Below are 24,255 nucleotides of genomic sequence, written 5' to 3'. Positions count from 1 at the left end.
TACTTAAAATGTGTACTGTACAGTGTATAGTATTTGAATATGGGGAACAGGCATACCATTACAGTATATGATGATGCACTGGAGGATATTTCAAAGCATTTCCATCCAGTGTTTCAAATTGTAAGAAGGAAAAAGTAACAATGCCATTTTTGGGGGACTGTACATTACACTAGTACTGTACATGTACAATAATTTTTCACTTAAAATTTCAATTTATAATAATTACTTACCCATTCATAACATCCAATAATGATCCATATTTGTGATACTGATTGACAAGTATTGAGCCGTTCGAGAAGAAGTATCCCCTATTTATCCTCATGACAGAGTCCAACATGTTTACTGGGTAAGCCTTTGACTTAAGACGCTGCCTTAGTTCATGGCAGATGAAGAACTCCCACGGGCATGGTGGTTTCTGTACCTTCAAGATCATCTGTATGGAAATAAATAAAAACAAATCTTCAGTACTAAAAAAATTAATTTGAGGAATAAAAGATTCTCTAATTGGTTCAAAGTCAAAATCAGATTTGCAGTAAGTACTGTAATGCAACGAAGAACAGGTGAAGCCTTGAGTGCTAATTAATAAAAGAGTCAGTGTGTGCTAAACCAAAAATTTACGCAAGTATGGAAGGGTTTTCTCTTTGTTTCTAAGCCCATTCCCGGCACTTTCCACACACTAGCCTTGCCCAACTCTCCATACATTTAACTTCCCATAAGTAGGACAGAAGAGAGAAAAGAAGGACAGGAAAGAGAAGGAAGGGAAAGTATCTCTCTTTCTCTCAAGAAAGTGTAGTGAACTTTTCTGTAAGTGTAACATCGATATAACACGAGATAGATTCCAAGAAAGGTAGCTTTAAACTGAATTCGCACTAAATCGAAGTGTTGTGTCAATGGAGTAATTTAGTTTGGTACTTGAGAGAAACACAAAATACTGTACTAAAAAGACTGAGAGTCTACCCAGATGCACCTCAGCCCATCTAGAATAAACAAAACATTGTTTTTTGTAGTATTATGTTAAAACAAACACTCATATATCAACACAGCTAAAATTATGGGAAGTGAAATGGTCTGCTTACTAGCTGGGAATATGGGGGGAGGGAGGGAGGAGAGGCAATATGTTTGACAGTTGATGCCAAGGTCTAGTGCTTATTTATTTATCTGTCCTTAAGAGTGACTAAGTTTTTCTCTTACAAAATGTCACTGAACTGACATGGGAGAATATAATTAACATTGCTAGAATTCTTATAAGATAGTGATTAATTTGACTTAAACATGCTATAGCTCGCATTAGAAATACAAATTTTATTTCTAATTTAAGAATTTTATTACAAAGAGCAAAATTTTTTATCTCTTGCGCAAAATATATGACGTTTATATTCAAATTATTCGCTGTCTTGCAAGGATTCCAGCAATACAAATTATATTCTCCTAACTTTAGTCTGTGACATTATATAAGATAAAAACTTTAAAACACCAAACCCTGGCAAGGAAGAGGAGGGGGGGGGAGAGAGAGAGAGAGAGAGAGAAGTGACAGTGACATGCTTGACAGTTGGCACAAAAGGCCCAGTGAAGTACAGGTATTTATTTGTTTATTTATGTCCTTTAGCTTGAGTTTATGTTTTTTTCTTATAAAATGTCACAGAAGTGACCAGGGAGATTATAATTTACATTGCTGGAATTCTTATAAGATAGTGATTAATTTGAATATAAACATGCTATAGTTCGCACTAGACAAAAATTTTAGAAATCATTTAGTACATTATTTTCAGTACATGTACAGTACAGCTTTGCCCTTAGGACAGTGTAGCGTGCCCGGAGAAACATTAGGCGCAAAATTTTAAATATGATGCGCCAGATTGACTAGCGCAAAATAGAAAAGATTCGCTTTAAATTAAAACATTGTCCTTAATTGTGGGTGTCGCTTTAAATCAATAATCTTAAATTGAATTGCTTTAAATCGACGTTCTACTGTATAAAGGTAAACCTAGCACAGCTCAACTGATCCATTCATGAAAGGGTGGGGTTGATGGTGCTAAGAGGAGGCTGGGGAATCCATGTGATCTCTTGTAGTAACTTCATATTAATATAAAAAATTTCTATCAATTTTGTGTGAATTTTTAGCCTGTACAATACTGGCAAATTCTGAGATTTAATTGTAATATGTTACTGAAAATGTGGTCGAACCTTGAACTGTCAAACTGACTTTCCCCACAAGAAATTTTGTAATTCCGACTGATATGCAATGTAGCCCCCCACAGTACAGTACAGTGAGTTCTGCTATAACGCGTGTTTTGATAACGCGAATTTGATCGAACGCGATTTATGAATTCGGAACAATATTTGTATAACGCGAACTCGTTTGCTCTAACGCGATTCCACTCGAACGGTTGTTGTGACTTCAGTTCACGTTCGACATCACATGTTCAATTGAGTTATGTGTTTTGTTTGTGAACAATTGCAGAAATAATGTATGTAATATTTATGTATACAGTATACCTATATATTATAAGTAAATTGTAAAATTTTACATAAGAGAAAATCAAATTACATAGCGTTTTACACCCACGCTCTCTTTACATCATACACAGTGTTTACAGTTTACGTTTGACATCACATATTCAATTGATTTATGTGTTTTGTTTGTGAAGAATTGCAGAAATAATTTATGTAATATTTATGTATACAGTAAACCACTCACAAGGTCCTACAGTACCACTAATTATTTTATACTGAAACTTACGTTTGGGAAGCTGGATTAAAATGAAGATTACCGGTATATTAAAATAATAAAAATGTATTATAAACCAGTCTAACATACCGTAATAAACACAGCTGCTATTATCATCCACCCCCCCCACCCCCATTTGCCAGTGACAAGAAAGGGAAAGTGACCTTGACTGTGACCGCCTGTGGCTATTTTTAGCCGTCCTTGTGTTCGGAGGTGGTCAGTAATGCATATCTGTATATTTACTGATCAATATATTTATCTCCTATAAATAATTCATTTAAAATTTATTTTTTTGCAAAGAATATTCAGTAAATGACTGCATTAATTCTTGAAACTACCTACAGTGGTAAATTTAGGATATAAATAATGAACAGAAGTCACGTCATGGATTCGGAGTTTGGTCCTTAACGATCACCATAAATGTAGCCTCCCTTTGTCGCGAAACACGTATATAAATTAAAGAAAATACTTGCAGTATATTTAATATATTACAGTATATTATATATAAATAAATAAACAAATAAATTCAAATTCCCTTATCATCCTGTGTCATATACAGAAATACTTGAGTCCCTGAGCGAGTACACAAAAAGAAAACGGACATCCTGGAGTGGATAGAGAACGGACATCTCTACTGGGGGACTCAAACGTTTCTCATGTTTTGTGGGCGCTCTAGCATAATATGAATAATATGTAAATTACAATTTACTTATACAGGTATATATATATATGTAAATTGTAAAAATTTAAATAAAAGAAAAACTAAATACGTAGCATTTAAAGTGTACTGTACAGTATGTACAGTGCTGTGGCTTGGCGCGGGGTTATGCAGTGTTTACAGTTCACGTTTGACATCACATGTTCAATTGATTTATGTGTTTTGTTTGTGAACAATTGCAGAAATAATTTATGTAATATTTATGTATACAGTATACCTGTACAGTATATGTAAAATGTAAAATTTTAACTAAGAGAGAAAAACAAAATACGTAGCGTTTTAGACCTGCGCTCTCTTTACTCCACACGTTCACTTTGCTAGACGTGAGAAATTTTTAAGCGTCCTCAGTGCTTTCTGATTTACTGTTTCCCCAATTTTGTGACTATGGAAAAGAAGAATATCTCCGGGAAGCATTCTGGTGATCGCATTTCTGGTGGTGATCGTAAAAGAAAGGCTATAACACTTGAAGGCAAGCTTGATGTTGTCAAGCGTTTTGAAAATAAGGAAAGAACATGTGATATTGTGCGTGCAACGGGAATAAAGGAGTCTACTTTGCGCACCATTAGAGCCAATGCAGCAAAGATTAAAGCAAGCTGTGTTGCTGGAAAAACCAAGAGAGCTAGCAAAAGTGTAAGATCACGGCCAAAGGAACTTGAGGAGATGGAATGGCTTCTAAGTGTTTGGATAGAAGATCAAACGAAAAAGCGATCTGGGACCAGCTTCCTCACCATTAAAGAGAAAGCCTTGTCAATATATGAGGACCTAAAGAAAAAAGCTGAAAATCCTGATGATGTGGTTGCCTTTAGTGCAAACATTAGACGTCTTTTTTAAGTCAACCCCCAAGAAGCAGACTGAAGACACTGAACCACAGCCATCCACTTCTGGAATTAGACGTTTTTTTCTTCCCTCCCATGCATCCAAAACTGCACCTGATGATGATGATACTGATGATGACGATGACAATTGTCAAATCCTGTCTGCATGACTCCTCAACCTCAACATTAACCTTCTCCCCCATCAAGTTAAATTCATATTTTTTCAAGGTAAAGTGTAACATTTACTGTATGATTTCATTATTAGATATGAATGTAACATTTATTTAGACTGTGCTATCCTTTGTGTTAGGCTAACTACGAAATTTTTTTTCGATTTGGAGTAATCTGCACCTAACCCTATTTTCTCCATAAGCCCTGTTATTTCTATTACGCGATTTTCTATAACACGATATTTTACAAGAACACAATTATCGCGTTATAGCAGAACTACCTGTACACAATGCATATTACTGTAGAGAAAATATTGATATGATACTCACCACAAATTTTCTCACTTCCTATGTGGCCAACTGTACATTAGCAAACAAACATTAACAACTCATTGAAGTAAAGTACTATACTGTACTTCTTTATTACAAAAATGTTAAGAATCTTGAGTGAGAAAAATTCATCCTTCACACATGGAAGAAGACAGAGTATGACTTGTATTGCAGTATGACTATGAAAATCATTAAATACACTATTAATCTTCACTTATCTCACATACCTGTTTCTCATCATCTTCATTTTCATCATCCTCCTCCTCCTCAGTGGGCATTATTGTGACATTCATTGGGTCTATTGTGGATGCTTGGTACACCTTTGCATAAGCTCCCTCACCTCTGATACGACGAACATGGAACATCTCACTTCCCAAAGTAATCTAAATAGATAATATATATTAAATACTGTACACAGATAGCAATTAAAAACTTAAGAAAATATTATAATACACACACTGGTGAAAAAGAATTCTGCATCCACAATGAAAGCTACAAGAATATTCCTAACCATTTGTCACATTACTCAGCTCACTGCAACCCTCACCAAGATATACAAACCTGAGGAATGCTGTTTTATCTATTGTACATAGAACCTGAATAAGAATATTTGCAAAATTCAGCTTCATACAAAATGGATAACTTAGAGGCTAAGATGTGTACTAAATTCTTCATTTTTAACTCAAAATGAAAAACCATATTAACTAATACACAACTCCTAACAAGATCCACCAATCAACATTTTTTCTTTTAATATTACCCATAAAACATTTAATGTGTATTCTTGTTTTCTTATCCTCTCAAGTATTGCCAACTCCATCAAAAAATCAAGTGGTGTTTGTTTAATGAGAGGTAATAAGATATAAAAAGAAAACGCATAGACCAATACCGACATCATCTATTTTCTTAAACTGATCCAAAGAATATATAATGTGCAATACAGTAAACCCTTATTATTCGCAGGGGTTAGGTTCCAAGGAATGGCGTAAATAGGCAAAACCGCAAATAGCAACTTACACTATCTTAGTGCTCTACTGTATACCTACACCAAACAACCGACCAGCTGCGGCAGCACTCCTCCCCTATTAACTTTTCTAATAATTCAACTTTCTTCGTCAGGGTCATCACTTACTTCTGCCTTTTAAATTTCACTCCACCAGCACTGACACTAGGCAGTCATTTAGGGGCCATTTCACACAGAAACACTAAATGTTTGAGAGTACAACACGAGATATAATAATAATACTGGTAATAATTAACGGTTTATTAAGATAACATGGCAGCCCGAAGGCTGAAAATATAAAATGAACAGAGGTGGTAAGTTACATATGATGAAATTGGGATGGATCACCTGACTGACAAAATCTTTCAATACAAAAACATAGTCAACATATAGATTAACTATAGATCTGGTACTGTTGGAGCTGGTCTTGTAAACATTCTTGTGACCTCACTGGATGGCCGTTGCGTTGTACCTGGGTGCTAATCCGCTACCTCACTACAGCTGCAGACCAGGAAGGTCCTTCAGCTCACACAGGGTGTTGGAGATGGTTCTTGTTCCTCATGTGATGTAGTCAGGAATTCATAGTTCCTCACCTGGGTGGAATTGGGAGTCCTCATTTCTCTCCTGATGTAGTTTGGAGTCTTTCTTAGCTTTTCATCCAGTGTTGGGGGTGGTGAGTGTACAGCGGATGCTGGGTGTGTCAGATCCGCGTCAGGTCAACATTGACCGCTAAGCACTGATTGTCACTCTAACAGTTGTTTCTTTCTTTCGAGTTGAAATTGTCAATTTTGGATATCACTTGTGGGTTGATCATCAGTCTTTGCACTGTACTGTTGGTGGGAGGATGTTGATAAATCCAGATGGGGAAAGGGGAGGGCCTGACAAACCAGGCTGGCAGCTGTCTCCATGGTCAAGAGACCACGGGCAGCGCCGACGTGAACAGAGGGAGAGAAGATGCTGCGGGTGCGTGGGGCCACTCGTGGCACTGTGGGAAAAGGCTTGCAAGCTAGCCACCACGTGTTTACTGCGAATCGCAAACCCGCGAATGGCAAGGGTCTACTGTACATGAATTATCCTTTAAGCGTCACAAAGTTAATGAATAAATCTTCAGTGATTTGTGTGTCATTATCAGTAACAAATGGTGAAATAATCCTTCAATATTGTATAAGAGTCAGAGTTGATTAACTCCATAGTCCATAGGTCTTAAAAAAATAATAAAAGACAAAAACGTTGTTGGTGATTGGAGGGAGGGGGGGGGAGAGAGAGAGAGAGAGAGAGAGAGAGAGAGAGAGAGAGAGAGAGAGAGAGAGAGAGAGAGAGAGCTAGCTAGCTTACAGATACAAGAATTTTTACTCTACCTGAGAGTTGGTTTTAATAAATGGAAGCTTGCCATGGGATGTTACAAATCCACCACGTGCTTCTACAGGTTCCTCCAATTTTGAGAGAACAACCTGTACTATTTCCTCAGCAAAGGGATTTATTTTCTCAGGAAAATTTTGATTATTTTCCTGAAACAAGAATAGTGAAATTAATACTGAGTTGCCCTTTTAAAAATACTTGACAAATTACTGTAACTTCTAAAACGAAAATAAGATGTACAAAAATTACATAAATCATTACTCACAGACAAGAAGCACAAGTACCTGCATTCTTTATATACATTACATTCATTAAGCAAAGAAATACTTAACACATAATTACCAATTTTGGGGGTTAACTAGGTGATACATACAAAATTCAATTAACTAAAATACCACATCATATAATCAATCAAAGTACCATTCTCATATCTGAGGGCTGGCGATCACGAACTGATCGCTATAAGAACAGCCCAGTCCCAACCATTGTAAAAATTATCAATAACTTGTAATAAATCAGTGTACTCACTCCCAGTAAACACTGCTCCTTACACTGTCACTATGTTGAAATGAACTGTAGTTTGAGCCTTTCCCCATCTAGCTATTATATGTCTTATTTGTGTCACTTATGTTACTTGTATATTATTTGTAATTCGTAACCCATTCCCCAAATATGTAACTGTATATTTTCAGCCTTCTGGCTGCCAAGCTCTTTCAATAAACCGTTAATTATTATTATTATTATTATTAAAGGTTTTTGGGCTGTTTTTACCAATCCTCCAAAATTTTGCATCTCTCTGGGACACAGTCTTTAATTTCATCCATGCAATTAGGGTTGGGCTGATAAGTAATTTGGCCGATTACCGATTACTGATTAATCGGCCGATACCGATAAATAGGCATTATTAATTATTTTAAATCTGATTAATCTTCATGAAATTATTGTTACCACAAAATTTAAGACATCACCCTAATGTTACTTTTGACTTAGTTTTGCTGCCCACCTGCCATCTCCTATAGAGGGAACAAATGGTTTTAGTGATTTCCCGCCCATATAAAACCGAGTTTTGCATAGTTGTAACTTGTAATATATCTCATTCTGTACATCCTGGTTGTAATTTGTTATAAATTCCCATTTCTCTTGTTCTTTGTGGCCATTCTAGACGTTAATAGAAATGGTAGTGTGAATAAAATGTCCGCGACCTCACGAGCCATATCCCAACTTCTCAGTAACAGTCTTTGTTGGACCTCAGAGTCTAAATATAATGCCTGAACATACACTTGCAAGAAAACATGACACACCAACACCGTATGATCATCAGCCTTACCCTGATGTATGAATTTTTTTGGCCTATGTAGACTTGTAGTTTGAATGTTGATGTGCTATAATATAAAAATTTAAATATATCCCATTTTGATTGTGATAAAAAGCAATTTTATGTTTTTTTTTTTATTTAGAGCTGCGGCAATATTCATGTTGAATGCTATAAAATAAATTTAAAGTTGAATTTTATGTTACTTTGGTTGATTAACCATGATTGATTCTTTGTTTGACATCAATGGGGTAACAAAGTATTTTTGGTCCAAGTCAGGTAAACCAGACATACACATACAACGTCAGTAAAGTGTTGGAAAGTAAAAGAGTTTTTTATTGTTTATGCAAAAAAAAAAAAAAAAAATTGCCTTTCATTGTTTTCTATCTGTCTATATTTTTAATATGTTCCACCATATGGGAAACAAAGTAAAAATAGGAGAGCATGAAATAAATATAAATAATGTAACTTCAGTAATACACATTTATATAGGAACGTTCTAGAAATAAAAGCTTTGGAGAGGCATCAGAGTTTTGGCTAGATCACCAGACTGACATTAATACCTATACCAGTAAATATGAAATTACAGAGATAAACTTCAACTAATCAGCCCGATTAATCGGTCAAAAGGTCGATTACCAATTGATCAGCGAATTGACCAATTAAGCTGATTACCGATTAACTACAGATTAATCGGTCCAACCATACATCCAATCCAATCTGTGCTTTCCCATGGTCCTCTTATCCTAAACTTAGCACATTAAATGATTTTGAAAAAGTGTATATGAGGCAAAACACATTAAATATATAGTACAGTAAACCCTCGAAGATCCGGACCCGGAAAATCCAGATTTCAGAAGATCTGGACAAAAAATTTGGGGGTTCTGGGCTATGAACCCTTCTAGAAGTTTCCCTTACAAACATTCCCAAACCAGACCAAAGAACATTTTAGGTCCGTGGGCGCTGCTTGACCTGTCAGTTGCTTGAACACAGGTGCCCGAGGAGGTGGGAAACATAAACAGAGTTGACAATTGTTGTTTGCGGGAATATCATTTCATTCACTCTAGTAATGATACAATGTTTCTTATTATGTTATCATAGGTAAATGCAAGGTTTAAATATGGTAATTTCCTTTACCTGTATTGTAAATGTGTTTGTGTGTGTGTGTGTGTAGACACACACACACAAAACACATATTGGAAAATCCTCTCACAAATAATCATTAACAAATTTAAAGAAAATGTGACAGTACTGTATACCCCCAAATCCGTCCTCGATTTAATAAAGTAATAGAGCACAGATTTATGGGTAGACTGTCACATTTTTAATAAATTTGTTTCTGATTATTTGTTTGAGTATTTTCCCATTACTATTTGTATGTGTTTTGTGTGTGTGTGTGTGTGTTACACACACACACACAAAATAGGCCCCCCCCCCCTGTACTGTAATTTTGGTGTTTCTTATATCAAATCGCCAGAAAATCAGGACAATCGGCTTTTCCGGATAGGTGGTCCCCCCCTTTTAGTCCAGATCTTCGAGGGTTCACTGTATATATGTATTGGAAAAAAAGTATTAATGAAGGAGATTTTACTAATTATAAACAAAGACTTTACTGGCAACAGAAGGCTGCCATGTTTGTAAATAATGAACTTACTAATTGGTTCAGAGTTAAACAAGATGTAAGACAAGAATTCTTAATGAGAGAAGTTCTAAGTAACAATGAAGAAATAAAAATTAATGGTAAAATAATATAAAGTACAATATATGCTGTGCAGATGATGATGATGTTCTTATCACAGATAGTGAAGGAGTTATAAAAACTGGTAAACAGATTAGTGAAAAAAAGGAGAATATGGGTTACAAGTTAATGCTGTAAAGAACAGAGAACCGATTGTTTCCACGTTGGAAACAAACTCTAAAATAAAAATAATGGCAATGAGCAGGGAGCTTAAACAAGTGGAAAATTTGGTGTACAGTATTTGGGAACTAATTTTAGCTGTGACAGAAAAGCATTTAATAATCTAAAAGACCTAATAAAAAACGACATTAACTTCAATTTGAGAAAAGTGCTGTTGAAAGGCTATACATGTATATTGGTTAGGACTGTTGTATGGGTCAGAAGCGTGGACACTTTCAGCAGACACCAAAATGAGGTTTCAGGCCTTTGAAATGTGGTGTTATAGGTGAATGTTAAAAATAAGTTACACTGACAGAAAAATAAAAGAAAAAGTACTAAGGTTAGCAAAAACTTCAAGAGAAACACTTGAAATCTACAGAAAAAGAAAAAAATTAGATGCTTTGGTCATATAATTAGGGATGAGGGGTTATAACATCATACAGTACAGTGCATGGAGTTAAATAACTGGCACTGCATTGCATTTTGTGATAAAAGATTCCCCAGTGTTACTAAAGTATGTGTAAAATTTCATAATACAGGTTGTACCTCTCTAGTCCGGCAACCTCGGGACCTGACCGGTGCCGGACCATGGAAATTCACCCTTTTCCTGGATAGATAGTGACTTGTGCTTATGCTTGGAAGCACTAGCACCACTTTCTCTGCATCATGGTCTCTTTGAAGACATATTGAAGGGTTAAATGTCGTATAGTAGCTTCTCAAATTTCGTGAGTTTTTAATTCTGAACGTATTTTATTGGAACACAAAAAATAAATAAATAAAAATTTTGACGGAGGAAACTTGAATTTCAACGGGTTTGAACGGCCCGCCAATGTGCAGACGACGTGCATAATCGTGTAAACAGCGTCATTTCTCTTATGTACAAAAGATTCATTATTGTTTATTACTGAATGTTTTTTTTATTGAATTAATGTTTATGTGTGCAAAATGAGCAATACAATTCATTAATAATACATGGAATATTAAAACACACGAGGAAATGACACAGCATTGTTTTCGTTGATTACAAAACCAGTGACTGACTGATTCTACATATAAAACTGAAGAAAATAAGACCTTGGTTGTAGCTGTAGTAAAATTAATATGGTTGTTTTAAGTTATGTTATTTGTTAATAAATGGAACAATAGAAGTAGCTCACGATAATGGTAAAGAAAAAAAGAGAGATCGGGTATGTAAGTGCGCATGCGCACACGTGCAAATATATCGTCATTACTTTACATAAGAATATGAAAGCAACACTTATTTACTGTTCACATATATTTTAATTAATGTTTCTGAATTTGTTTTTATTGAATTAATGTTTGTGTGTGCAAAATTAACAATACAATTTATTAATAATACGTGGAATATTAGAGGAGATGAGATGGCTGCCTGCATTGTTGTTTGAAGTACCTGTAATGTTATTTAATGTTAATAAATGGAACAATATAAGTAGCTAACCATTAATGGAAAAAAGAAAAGTGAGACTGCGCGTATGTAAGTGCGCACATGTGAAAACATATCGTCATTACTCTACATAAGAATATGAGCAACACTTATTTACTGCTCATATATATTGAAGGGTTAAATGTTGTACTCTGTATAGACAAGCAGAGAGAGAGAGAGCAGCCGAACTGCCGGATGTGAACAAACCTTAATTTCCCGTAATATTCCTGTAATAGTAATTCAGAAAAAAAAAAAAAAAAAAAAAAGAGCTGCCTATCTACCTATTGGACAAACTAAAATCGTTCCGGACCACGGGAGTTTCCGGACCACAGAATGCCGGACTAGAGAGGTACAACCTGTAATGTTTGTAATTCACTCATCATTGCATAGAAATTTTGCAGCTCTCATTCACCCCCTGTAATACAGTTGGTCAGAAAAGTGTGGAATGTGAGTAGCTCACCTTTGATGTAAGTAGTATTTTAGGTTCTCTCACATCCAGCTTAGTTGAGTTGGCCATTGGAAGAGGCTTCATGTCATCCATATCCATTAGCATGGCTGCTACTTGATGGGCATCAAATGAAGAAACTTCCTTCTCTTCACTCCAGGGAGCATTCTGTAAATTGCCATGCACATAATATTACATGAAAAATAGATGACACAAATGGGAAATATCAACATCTTTCAGTAAATACTTTAAAATGTTCCTAATTTAAAAAAGAAAAAGTTGTTATACGTGTTTGAGTTATTTTTTGCTGTTTTCTAAAATTGTCTTGCACTTCTCTCCTCTTCCCTTTCTCCCCTGGCTTTAGAGGTGTCAGTGTACCTTGATCCAGCCTGGATGTTAAGGTACTTAAATGTTTAAAAAAGGCAGGCAAATTGGCAAGGCAAACAGTCAAAATAAGCAATTTAAAACCGAAATAGGCATTACTGTTTAAGAAACAGAGAAAATAATTTTTTTAAGTTATTCATCCACGTTAAAATGTTCAGGGGTAAGCAGTGACTTTACACCTTAGCTGACCACCAATTAATTGCCTGGTTTGTATATTTTAGGAGGTAGGGGATAGTTGGACCCAGTGAAATTGCCAGTTAGGAATTTCGAGGCCACCAGTCTGTGTGACTTATAACTTTTTAAGTGGCATGGACTATACATAGGGACAGACTGCTTGAGTAAGGTGTAGATGTAAGACAATCATTGAGGAGATCAAATGCGTTGAAAGTTAAATAATGAAGTATACAGTACTGTACCCTGCCTACCTCGGATACTTAATAATTTTAAAGCATTTGCATCAAGACTGTATTGTAGCCAATGTAATTTTGTTGATTTTTTATTTTCATTTCTCCCATAATAATTTTTCAAATGTGAGAGGTAGGCAAGACTTTAAGAAGTCTGTTTTCCAAAACTCTAGAGGTCCTATCTAATAATTTTGACTTTAGGTTTGTGCTCTGGAATTTTTTTCATCTTACTGACCAACAAGAGGGTTGAATAACTATTTAACTACAGTACAGTATAATTAGCTTGTGCTCTATCTTCCTCTATATTGTACAGTATATCACTTCTCCTTCATATGCAGGAAACGTGTAAATCAGATGACACCATGGGAAAGCCTGATGCTGCATAACTCAACACAATTCGCAGTATACTGTACTTGAAAAGTGGATAAAAATGTCAGAGATGCAGAAAATAATGTACTGTACTGGATTGAATGTGAAATGCACCTGTGAGGCTACAATACCAGGTCTGGAGTCAGCCATACTCTCCCCTCTCGACTTGTCTGCAAGATAGCCTGATTTGGTGAAGTCTCCGGTGTGGGCAGTGACTCCTATTTCAAGGCCACACTGAGGAAAGGGGTAAAAATATTAAACATAGTTTAACATAATGATACAGAAATGAAAGGATGGGAGAGAGAAGAGAAGAAGGGAGGGAGAGAGAAAGAAATATGGACAGATGAGAACTTCATTGAATAACCTTTCTTACATTCCTTTATTTCACATTCTTAACAAGTTTCATAAGAATTCTTTTACATCAGAGAAATAAGTTAGATTGACGGCTCTTTCCAAAAGCTTTAACCCAACATGTGATCTGATACCATCTCCATCTTTTTGGATTGGATGGCTGACTGCCATTCTTACCATCTTTGGGGGATGTGGCTTTGACCTTTTGTTTTTATTTTTATTTTTTCTTAAAAGCACTTAAAATATAAATGAAAGGCATGGCTATTGTTTTTGACATATGGCAGGTACCTCTTGCTGTGTGTTACAGTGCTGGCGAGTGCGACTCATCTGGGTGCTCATGGAGAATCCTCCATGTTGAGAGAGTCCATGAGCTGAATGGCCACCAAGTGTTGTAGAAGTGGTAGAGTATCCTGAACTGCTTGAGGATGATGACCTGAAATTTTATAAATATTGATGTCAACACAATTATGCAAAATAAAAACTGCTGTGTACATGGGCTTATTGAGAAACTTAAGAGGTGTATGTACAGTATACACAGTGTGTACAATCCCTCCTTCATGGAGGAAGAGAAGAGTGATAGTTAGCAATACCTGCTACAGGACAAAGGCAGGCCATCCTGTATCATCATAGCACTATTTGGCCTGCCTGCATCACAAGCACAAGATGACAGCATCTACTATTGAGTACAGTATAGTGTATACAGTAGTGTATTTACAATATATTGTACATATGCAGTGGTGTTTTCATAAATAAATACAGCTCTGTGTCTGTCCATGCGAGTTTCATAGTTTAGACACCTCGGAAAACTTTACCCAATACACGGAAAAATTCCAGGGATGAGAAAATTCATCTACATACCTGGAAATCTCTCAATCGCAGAACTACTCTACTCCAATTATTCTGGCTAACCAGGATATCACTGTACAGGTAAATTTCTATTTATGATGTCCCAATCTGCGATAACTCATGTTAACGATGCTGATATATTAAAACCACTTCTCTATTTGAGATATAAACCAACTCGCATTAACGATATTCGCCATCCCGCCAAGTCAGCATATGGAACTCATCACTCACTTGATTTGTCAGCTGAGGTGACATCTACCCAAATGCCACCTCATGGCCATCTGGTCAACTACAATCAAGGCACTGTTTCTTCTTGGTTACATGTGTGTAGGAAGTGGAGCTCAATGTTTATTGGCCATCATCGTTCTTTTTTTCCCGCATACTTTTTTCTCCTGTACAGTGAGAGGACCACTAAAGTTCATATACTGTAGTACTCTGTTTTAGTAACTGTGAAGTGATTTTATTTTATTTATTTATTTTTATTTTGTACTGAAAAGTACTTTGGCTGTTATTGTGAATATGAGGTGAGCAGAAGCAACCGGTATCATTATTTTTAAGCTATCAGTGTTTTTCCCCTTATAGATACAGGAAGTTACAAAGTTTTCCAGTGTACTGTACTATACTATACAAGTACAATACATGTACTGTACTCAGTTTTAGTGACTGAGGTGATTTCTCTGTTTTAGTGACTGTGAAATGCTTTTGCTCTGTTTTTGTGACAGTGAAGTGGGCAGTGTAATTTTGAAATCTCTGGCAAGCGTTTAACTCACCATCTTTAAGGCCAAGACGAAGGCAAAAAAGCCAGTCCCTACTCTTCAGACTCCCTAAAGTCTATGTATGAACTTAGGTAATAGGCAGCTACCAAACAGGGAGGTACTACCGCCTGGGAAGATATTGGAAGCATAATGTGTTGTCTAATAGTAGACCCTGCTGCCATATGGCGTCAAAAAAATTTAGACCGAGTCCCAGGTTGCTGATCTGACTTTCTGCCTCATTTACACACAATTGCAGGGTCTCTTACTACTGACAACACAACATAAATAACAGTACTCACTCTTGATCTGTTGTATTCTTTCTATTTTTTTTTTATTCTCCTATGATTTCAGTTGACAATAATATTGAAGCAGGGCCTCCTCGGATGGGTCCCACTGGTTGGTAAGGTTGTGGACCCCAGGGCCAACCTGATCATCATCAAACTACTGAGGCCTCAACTGACGTCACCACGGTTGCTGGAGGGTCGGCTTTTTTCACACTTAATTTTTCCAACATTCACGGCCTGAGATCCAATTTTCCTTCTGTGGAGCACCATCTATTAACCTCTTCCCCTGACCTCTTACTACTATCTGAACTTCAACTGACCAAAGCAGCTTCACCCAAACCTTTTCAAGTCTCCAACTACAACCTTTATACCTCTTTCTGTTCTAAGGGAGGTGTATGGGCCTACTGCAACACACGTACACCTATAGCTCAACTCACGGATCTTGAATCTTCTTTTTATGATGTCATCTGGCTCAAAATATCTCTTCCAACCAAGACTATTTTCATTGGTTTCCTATACCTGGAATGACCCAGGTGGAGCTGACGCACTCTCTTTTTGCTTATTTAATGATCTGGAACAATTAAACACCCTACACTCGTTCCTGATCGATACGATCAACTTACTAACATTCTTGATCTTTGTTTTACCTCTAACCCTTCACACTATTCATACTAAATTTTTGCCCCCTTTGGGTCTTCTGATCACAATCTAATTTCTATAAAATCAAACTGTGCACAACCACTTCCCCCACCCCCCTCTAAACACCAACTCTGGCACTATCGGAGGGCAAACTGGCAATCCTTGCAAAAATTCTTTTCCTACTTTCCTTGGGATGAATGTTGCTTTTCCACTTGGGACACCTTGGTATGTGCTGAAAGCATATCTGGGGTTATACATGGTGGTATGAGTGCATTTATCCCATCTTCTACCAAAACTTTCACTTTACAATCATGGTTTGATCACTCCTGTTCTCTTGCATGTAGGGAGAGAGATATGGCATATCAAGTTATGAAACTATCTCCTTCTCCGATTACCTACTCCTCTTTCCCTTTGTAAAAAGAAAACCGCTATCCTGACTAGCTCTTCTAGTAAATCCTTCTGGTCCTTAATCAAAAACATCTGTAATAACTTCTGCACTCCCCAGGCCCCGTTGTGGGTCAATGACCTGTGCCCGGGTGGGCTAATCCCCGTTAAAAAAAAAAAAAAAAAAGAAGAAGAAGAATAACCCTTAGCCTCAAAGGGGGACATGTGATGATGACTAGACTAGTTATTATGATGTGGGGTGGGGTTGTTTAATTGTACAGTGGTCCCTCGGTTAACAAACGGTTTGATGAACGAAATAGCTCTCATAAGGATTTTCAGTTCGATTAACGAACAAAACTTCAATTAACAAAATCCTTGCGACAAACACGTTGTGTTGTGCGCATCAGCTGATCGGCTAGTCTGCCAATACAGTAATTGGTTCTATGTTTACATTCGTTTCCAGTGAAGTAAATATCAAGAAAGTTGGTCTCTTGAATATTTTTGCATTTTTACATTAAAATTATTGGTCATTCTGAAATTTAGTTAACATATTGATAATATACAGTGCAGAAATTAATATGAAACATGAAGAATGCATTAGAAAAATGCACTCTGTAAAGAATATTGCATGTCATCGTCGACTGCCTCTACAATCAGCTGTTTGTTATGTAAACAAAGCTGCTGGTAATATGACATACACACCTCAAAGTAAGTTAAAATACAGTTATTCTATTGTTTTTTATTTATTATTGTACAATACTGTATTTTGTTTATATATAATGTTTTGTTAATTCTATTACTGGTATACAGTACTTTGTATGTACCTTTTCTGTGAGTTGGAACCAATTACCCAATATCCCATTGAAATAATAGATTCGGTTAATGAACGACTCTGTGGAACGAATTGTGTTCATTAACCGAGGGACCACTGTATATTGTATTGCTAGTAGTGTCTGACTGGCCATGTTTATTTAAAGTAGTCAGCATTCATCCCCATCAATTGTGGAAAAATAATATAATGACATACCTGTATTCTCTTGATGCTTCCATAATAGGTGAGAGTTTTACCTCACTTACAGGAGCTGGAAAGGAGGTAGGAGGAAGCTGTTTGACTGGAGGAGGCATCAATTCTTCACTGTCCTCTTTCTGTTTGTCTTCAATAAGAGGAAAGTGGCTGAAGAGAAAAATAAGAAAATAATGATAATACGCTTCTATTAATACCAAGAACATGTAGTGTTGTCTCAACACGACAGCAAAATTTTCTGTGTTCTAGTAACGAGAAAGATTGTATAATATCATTGAATATTTGACAGTACTCTCTTGGCAAGACTTTTTCAAGGTCACTTTTTAGTGTTATTCTGGATATACAGTACTTAAGTAATTAGACATTAAATTTCAATTCTCAAAGAAAAAGTGTTTTTGACCTAAAATTCCATTTCAGCCAAAATCTTGATCTCACCGATTATATTCAAAACCTCAATAAATGTACCCTTGAACACGCTGGGTAATGGTCTGTTGTTCACAGTTTGATATCTGTATAATTACTTGTCCAAATGACATCTCAAAATTTGTAATCACTTTTCTAATGCTAATTACTCGCCACCTATGATTTTTCAGGTAAGGTCATAGGAAGAGCAGAAGACGTGAAATATATTATTTTATATATATTGTGTAAGATGCATCTTATTAAAAAAGTAAAATTACAAGTGTATTATTAAAGTACTGTATTGTATGTATTTTATAAAATATTGAAACTACTGTACTAACTTATTAACTTTCATGACTGCCATAGTGAAGTCATCTCCATTGACTGTGGCTTGTGGAACATGCCCAAGTGACCAAGGGGCTGGAGTGGATGCTGCATTTGCCATTTTTGCAAAAGCCTCAGGATTGTTTGGCATCTTGAGAGTGAAATCTGCAAAACTTACACCATCCAGAGGGACAATGTCATTTAGGTCATCATCCTGCAAATGTATAAAGGACTGTATAATAAATTTCGATTATGAGAAGCTAAAGTAATTATTTTATTCTGGTAAAAAAAAAAAAAAAAAAACATTCTATAGCCAATTTTGTTCTTAAAAAGAGACTGAATAAAGGTAAAATTTGTCAATGCTAAATACTGAGGATAATCAAGGTGCAGCAATCTCTTGACCTTAATGGTGTAGAACCAACAACAGAGGAAAAGTAAGAGAAATCTAGGCACTGGCGACTGAAGAGTGAACTGAATAATAGTGACCAATTTTTGTGGATAAGATAAAAAACATGGACCCATAAGGTGCATTATGATAATTATTCTTTAAGTCAAAGTATGAATGAGTATTGAGTGATTTAAGAATTAAAATATTCTTAGAATCTCTTTTAAAGATAATGAATATACAGGTATAAAGATCATTTGAAGAACTGGAAACAAAGCTTATTGAAATGAGTGTGGCCAAGAGTGTGTGTTTATGCCAGTGAAAAGGCATAACTGCCCATTAGGGACAGCATGGATACAGCACAGTGTATACAAAGCCTTCGGTACACCAGGAGGCAGCATGGCCAGTACTGCACTCTACCGCATTCACTTCCCCAAGTTGAAAACTTAGGTACCCCATTTACAACTGGGTGAAACTGGGAGTGCCCAGGAATTAAACTACGGATCCCCTAGAACTGGAGGCAAGCATTGTATCCACTCGACCGCCATGCATGCTAGTAATGAATGTCAAATTAAAGATTGTGAAACGAATATACAGTCATTTAATTTTTTTTTAGCGACCAGATAATGACTTACAAAGACAAGTTCTTCTTTAGGTCCCTTATCTTCACACAGGATTTCTGACTCTTTCTGTGATTCCTGGTCTTCTAGAGGCAAGAAGGGAATGTCTGCTGCAGGTTGCAAGACACCAGAGACCTGACGATACTCCCTCTGCTGGACCATTCCTGGTGGAGGTCGATTTTCATCTTGGTCCTCAAAATACATATCATTGGGGTCCTGTAATTTAAGACCCTAGAGTAAAGATGACGCACACTTGTAATCTCAAATAGAAACCACAGAAACTTTTAAGGTATTCACACTGATTTAAAATTTCCTTATATTGTACTTTTGTGTGAGTGTGTGTGTGTGTGTGTGTGTGTCTACGTGTAATCATACAGGTATCTAAGTGTATTTTTCAGTATGTGCCTTAAAGTCAAAACATATTTGTTTGTATTTATTAATGTGTGTGAGTGTGTGTCTCTATAAAAGTGTCCCATAAGAATGCTTTACATCCATTTACTTAGGATAATAAACTGAATCGTCAGGTGAAACTAGCATCTTCCTTCACTTTTCCAATCACATAATATGTAAATGACCTGCAATTATTGCCCTGATATCCTTTTCTTGAATATCCCAACCCTTTAGTAGCTCATTCACTATCTTTCTCTATCTGCCTCTCCCTCCTGTACCATGAATAATATCAAAATTTGTCGCCTGTCCATCACATAGCTCCGAGGTCAAATATTATCAACAAGCCATCATACACTCAACATTTTAAGAATTAAATTGAGGTGCACCACCCTCCAACACCTTTAGATAGTACTGTAATACTATCATACCTCTTATAATGAATAAGATATGTTCTTGAGGTTGGTCTGCTAAGTGAAATACTGTATCTGTTAAAAGGCCAATACTACTGTATTACAGGGTGCTAATGGTGATGGGTTTTTGGTAACAGTGAAATTTGTTGAAATGATAAATAAATCTCTTTAAATACTACTATTTTCTTCGAGAATTACTAAATAATAATTAAATGTGCCAAAATAGATCATAAAAATGAGAAAAAAGTTGCAGTTACAGTACTTAGAAATACACAGCTTTTCCACCGCCGGAGCTTCCTGTGTGGTTTACCACCGACCAGCATTGACCTGACGTTTGTTTAACCCGACCCTTCCTACTACGTACTTTTATCTTCACATCCATACTAATGACTTTACTGGACACCTTGGCTAGTTTACCAACATACTCACTTGCAGGCCATTTCCCAGATATAATGGGCATAAATGTTCACAAAACACACGTAGATGGCGAAAATATAAAGACCCACCGTGATACAATGGACACGAATATTGGCGGGTTACTGCATATATTTTGAGACGATCGCTGATTGTCTTAGAGCAGGCATGGGCAACCTTTCCTCAGTCATGGGCCGCATTACGATTTAGCTATTTTTCTGCGGGCCAATATTGTATTAATATTGTATTAGCATGGATAGTGAAGCAGCTTATTGTCACGTCCACCTTATGATATTTTCAGTTTCCAATCAGCCTTTTTCCTATTTATGAAACAAATCCATCATAATTTTTTAAATATTTTAAATGTATTTTGGCATTTAACAGAAAATGAATGAAGCATTCTGTGAATACGTAAATTTTTCCTAGTTACAGCATATACAGCTGGCGATAACACTGCTTATCTGTACCGTTCAAAGAAAATAATTTGTTATGTTATTACTGCACTTCAACAACTGAGGTCTTTAAGTATATAACAAGATTATTAAAAGAATATTATATACAGGCATCCCCCAGGTTACGGAACCCCGGGTTGCGGAATTTCGCTCTTACGGAATTTGTAAATTATGACCAATAATCTCGCGATACGACCCGTAAATCCGCCCTTATGGAAATTGGGGTAAATTTTAACAATTAAAAAAAATCACTATGTAAATTAAAAAACAAATTTTAAATTATAATTTTTGGTGTGGATTTCTTGGTGTTTGCTACCGTCAAGCGTGGCGTCACGCGGAGTCACTCCATTGTTTACATCCAGTGTGCATGCATGTTTCTCGCCCCAGCAGTTGGGTTTAACTTTTACAAACATACAGTAAGTACATTACAGTGCATTACACTTATTCAAGAAGACTGGAAAGAGTCCATCACATGGAAGTAACCGCAGTAGTGCAAAAAGAAGCCACAAAGGCATTACATTGGATATTAAACTTGATGTTTTAAGGTTTGGTGCTGGAGAAAAACTTAGCCAGATTTCAAAAACATTAGGTCTTGCTACTTCAACAGTGGGAGCAATCCGTGAGTACAGTACAATATTTTTATTTATTCCAACTGTATTTCTTTTCATATTACATGTACAGTTGGTCCTCATATTACGCGGTCCCGCATTCCGCGTTTCACCGTTAACGCGGTGCCTTGCCAGAACCTAACATTCTTACATTCCGTGGTCGCGAACGCCATTACGCGGAGAGTGTCCGGCGCGACGCTATTTTTAGATTTTCCCCACGCGCCACCCGCCTGCCTCTCCCTCCTCCTCCCTCCGCTTGGGCAAGCGGCGCGGTAAGGTTGCGCAGTGTGTGTCTTTGTTGCGTTATCACTGACGTCATATGACGTATCAGACCTGTGATTGGCCATGCATCCCTACCCTCCTCTGCTGCTAGCTGTAATTGGCTTAAAGTATTATGACGTGTCCACCCGGGGGAGGGAGGGAGGGAGGAAAGACGACGCTTGACCTAGCCGCGGCAGTTTCATCCCTCAAGGCCACTCCGTGTAAACGCGCATCCATTGTTCCGTAAAATGGCTTCTGCCGGACCACCACCCCCAGAGAAAAACCTTTCCTTACCCGCAACCCACCACAGCCAGTGATAGTGACAGTGAAGTTGACTTTGAGGGATTTGTCAGGGAAGCCCTGACAACTGTAAGTGACAGTGATGATGATTCACCTAGTAATGGTGATTCACCTGAGGGCCAGTAATCTGCCCTCTGCCTCGGAACCAGCCTCCATCCCCGTATGCCGACCCATCTCTTCTACTACCGTAAGTGTTACACAAAATTTTTAGTTTTCTAACTTAACCTTTATTTTTCCTATGTTAACCTTTATCTTTCCTAACCTAACCTCTTCTATATTACTTGTTTTTTCATACCATCATAAAGTTAAGATAAAATTTTTTTACTACAACATAGTTGTGTGTCGTCAAAAAGTGGAGTTTGGGGATCGGCCTGGACTCCATTTCAATTAATCCCATATGTTATGTTGTTCACTTTACGCGTTCCTCACTTTCCGTGGGACCCTCCGGGTTACATTAACCGCGTAATATGAGGACCAACTGTATATCATAAATTATTTAATGTACTGTATTGTATGTGCTTATAAATGTTTATTTTCATTCATAAAAGTGCTTGAATTACTTTTTTGGAGACGAAAAAAAATTCCTTAGGAACGCATCTCCAGTTTTATAATGGAAGTCAATGGGAAAATAGGTTTCGCGTTACGGAATTTCACGATACGGTCAATTTTCCGGGAACGCAACCCTTCCGTAACGCGGGGATGCCTGTATGTATACAGTATATGTATATATATACAGTATTACCCCGCTTTACACGGTTTCACTTTCAGCGAGTTCTCATTTACGCTGTACCTTGCCAGAACCGGACTTTCACCTTCCGCTGTGCATCTACTCATATACGCGGTGAAGTATAATTTTTGTTTTATTATTTTTTATTTAGCTCATAAAATTCATACAAATTACCCTGCCAGAATATAATTTACATTGCTGGAATTCTTACAATATGATGACCATTTTGAATATAAACATCATGGATTTTGCATTAGACATACAAATTTTAGATCTAATGTAATAATTTGGTTTACACAAAGCAAATATTTTATCTTTTGTGCAAAATATATGAAGTTTACATTCAAAACATTCCCTGACCTGCAAGGAATCCAGAAATGTCAATTATATTATCCTAACTTTAGTCTGAGGTATTATTTATTACTAAACGTTAAAAGCTAGTGTTTCACCCAATCATTTCTCAGAGAGGTAGGGGCCAGTGAGCTGGGAAGAGGGGGGGGGGGATTTGAGTCCATTATTTGAATGGACATTAACCTGGCGACTGTATTTCTCTTAAATATTAATTGTGTGAGCATACCATCATAAAATTTAGATGTTATTTTTACTACAACATAGGTATTGTGTCGGAAAAAGTAGAGTTTGGGGGTCGGGCCAGTCTCTTTTGGAATTAATCCCATATGTTCTGTTGTTCACTTTACGCGGTTTTCACTTTCCGCGGTACCCTGTGGGTTCAATTGACCGCGTAAATCGGGGTACTACTGCATGTATGTATGTATGTATGTATGTATGTATGTATGTATGTATGTATGTATATATATATATATATATATATATATATATATATATATATATATATATATATATATATATATATATATATATATATATATATATATATATATATATATATATATATATATATATAAAATGAATGGAAATTTTTTTTTAAACTTACCTTAGCCTGATTGGTATTTTTTCCATCTTGAAAGATACTAAATGGCTGTGAGGGTTTTGTCTTGTCTGTGCCATTGTTGTCTCCAGAATTATCAGTATATATTGAAAAAGCAGCTGTTGTTGTCTCTTTTGACTGTTTATCTTTGTCAATCTCTTCATCCTAACAGAAAACAAAAAAACAAAAACAAATTAGGCTGAATACTACAAAAAAAGTCTTGATATTAAAAAAAAAGTGACAAAAAGAAAAAAATATTGTTTCGACCTTCCCCCTTCACCACTTACCCAGCTTCCACCACTGGTTACCAGCGGCTAGGGTCGTATGTACAGAAGCAGGAGATACCTCACAA

At 36.5% G+C, this 24,255-nt stretch overlaps 1 protein-coding gene and 1 long non-coding RNA gene across 3 annotated transcripts in view; one reads left to right on the top strand and one right to left on the bottom strand.

Moving 5' to 3' along the window:
• Positions 1-192: 192 nt before the first annotated feature.
• LOC121878405 (probable inactive serine/threonine-protein kinase bub1) overlaps positions 193-24,255 on the bottom strand; it is a 40,267-nt gene continuing 16,204 nt past the window's right edge. Inside the window, exons 14-23 of one of the 2 annotated variants that reach the window (XM_042384624.1) lie at positions 23,910-24,068; positions 19,408-19,608; positions 18,405-18,601; positions 17,665-17,811; positions 14,018-14,162; positions 13,493-13,612; positions 12,237-12,389; positions 7,123-7,272; positions 4,989-5,144; positions 193-433 (exon numbers count right to left, since the gene is read on the bottom strand). In XM_042384624.1, the coding sequence (XP_042240558.1) occupies positions 227-433; positions 4,989-5,144; positions 7,123-7,272; positions 12,237-12,389; positions 13,493-13,612; positions 14,018-14,162; positions 17,665-17,811; positions 18,405-18,601; positions 19,408-19,608; positions 23,910-24,068 (1,635 nt within the window). In that variant the 3' untranslated portion in view covers positions 193-226. The remainder of the gene's footprint in view (positions 434-4,988; positions 5,145-7,122; positions 7,273-12,236; positions 12,390-13,492; positions 13,613-14,017; positions 14,163-17,664; positions 17,812-18,404; positions 18,602-19,407; positions 19,609-23,909; positions 24,069-24,255) is intronic. The other variant, XM_042384625.1, reaches the window with a different exon arrangement.
• On the top strand, positions 17,309-18,340 carry LOC121878406. The gene is made up of 2 exons (XR_006091148.1): positions 17,309-17,345; positions 17,717-18,340. It is a non-coding gene; the product is annotated as an uncharacterized LOC121878406 (long non-coding RNA).

This window comes from Homarus americanus, unplaced genomic scaffold, assembly GCF_018991925.1.
Source record: "Homarus americanus isolate GMGI-L3 unplaced genomic scaffold, GMGI_Hamer_2.0 scaffold41027, whole genome shotgun sequence".
Taxonomy (NCBI): Eukaryota; Metazoa; Arthropoda; class Malacostraca; order Decapoda; family Nephropidae; genus Homarus; species Homarus americanus.
This window is presented reverse-complemented; position numbering and strand designations above follow the sequence as displayed.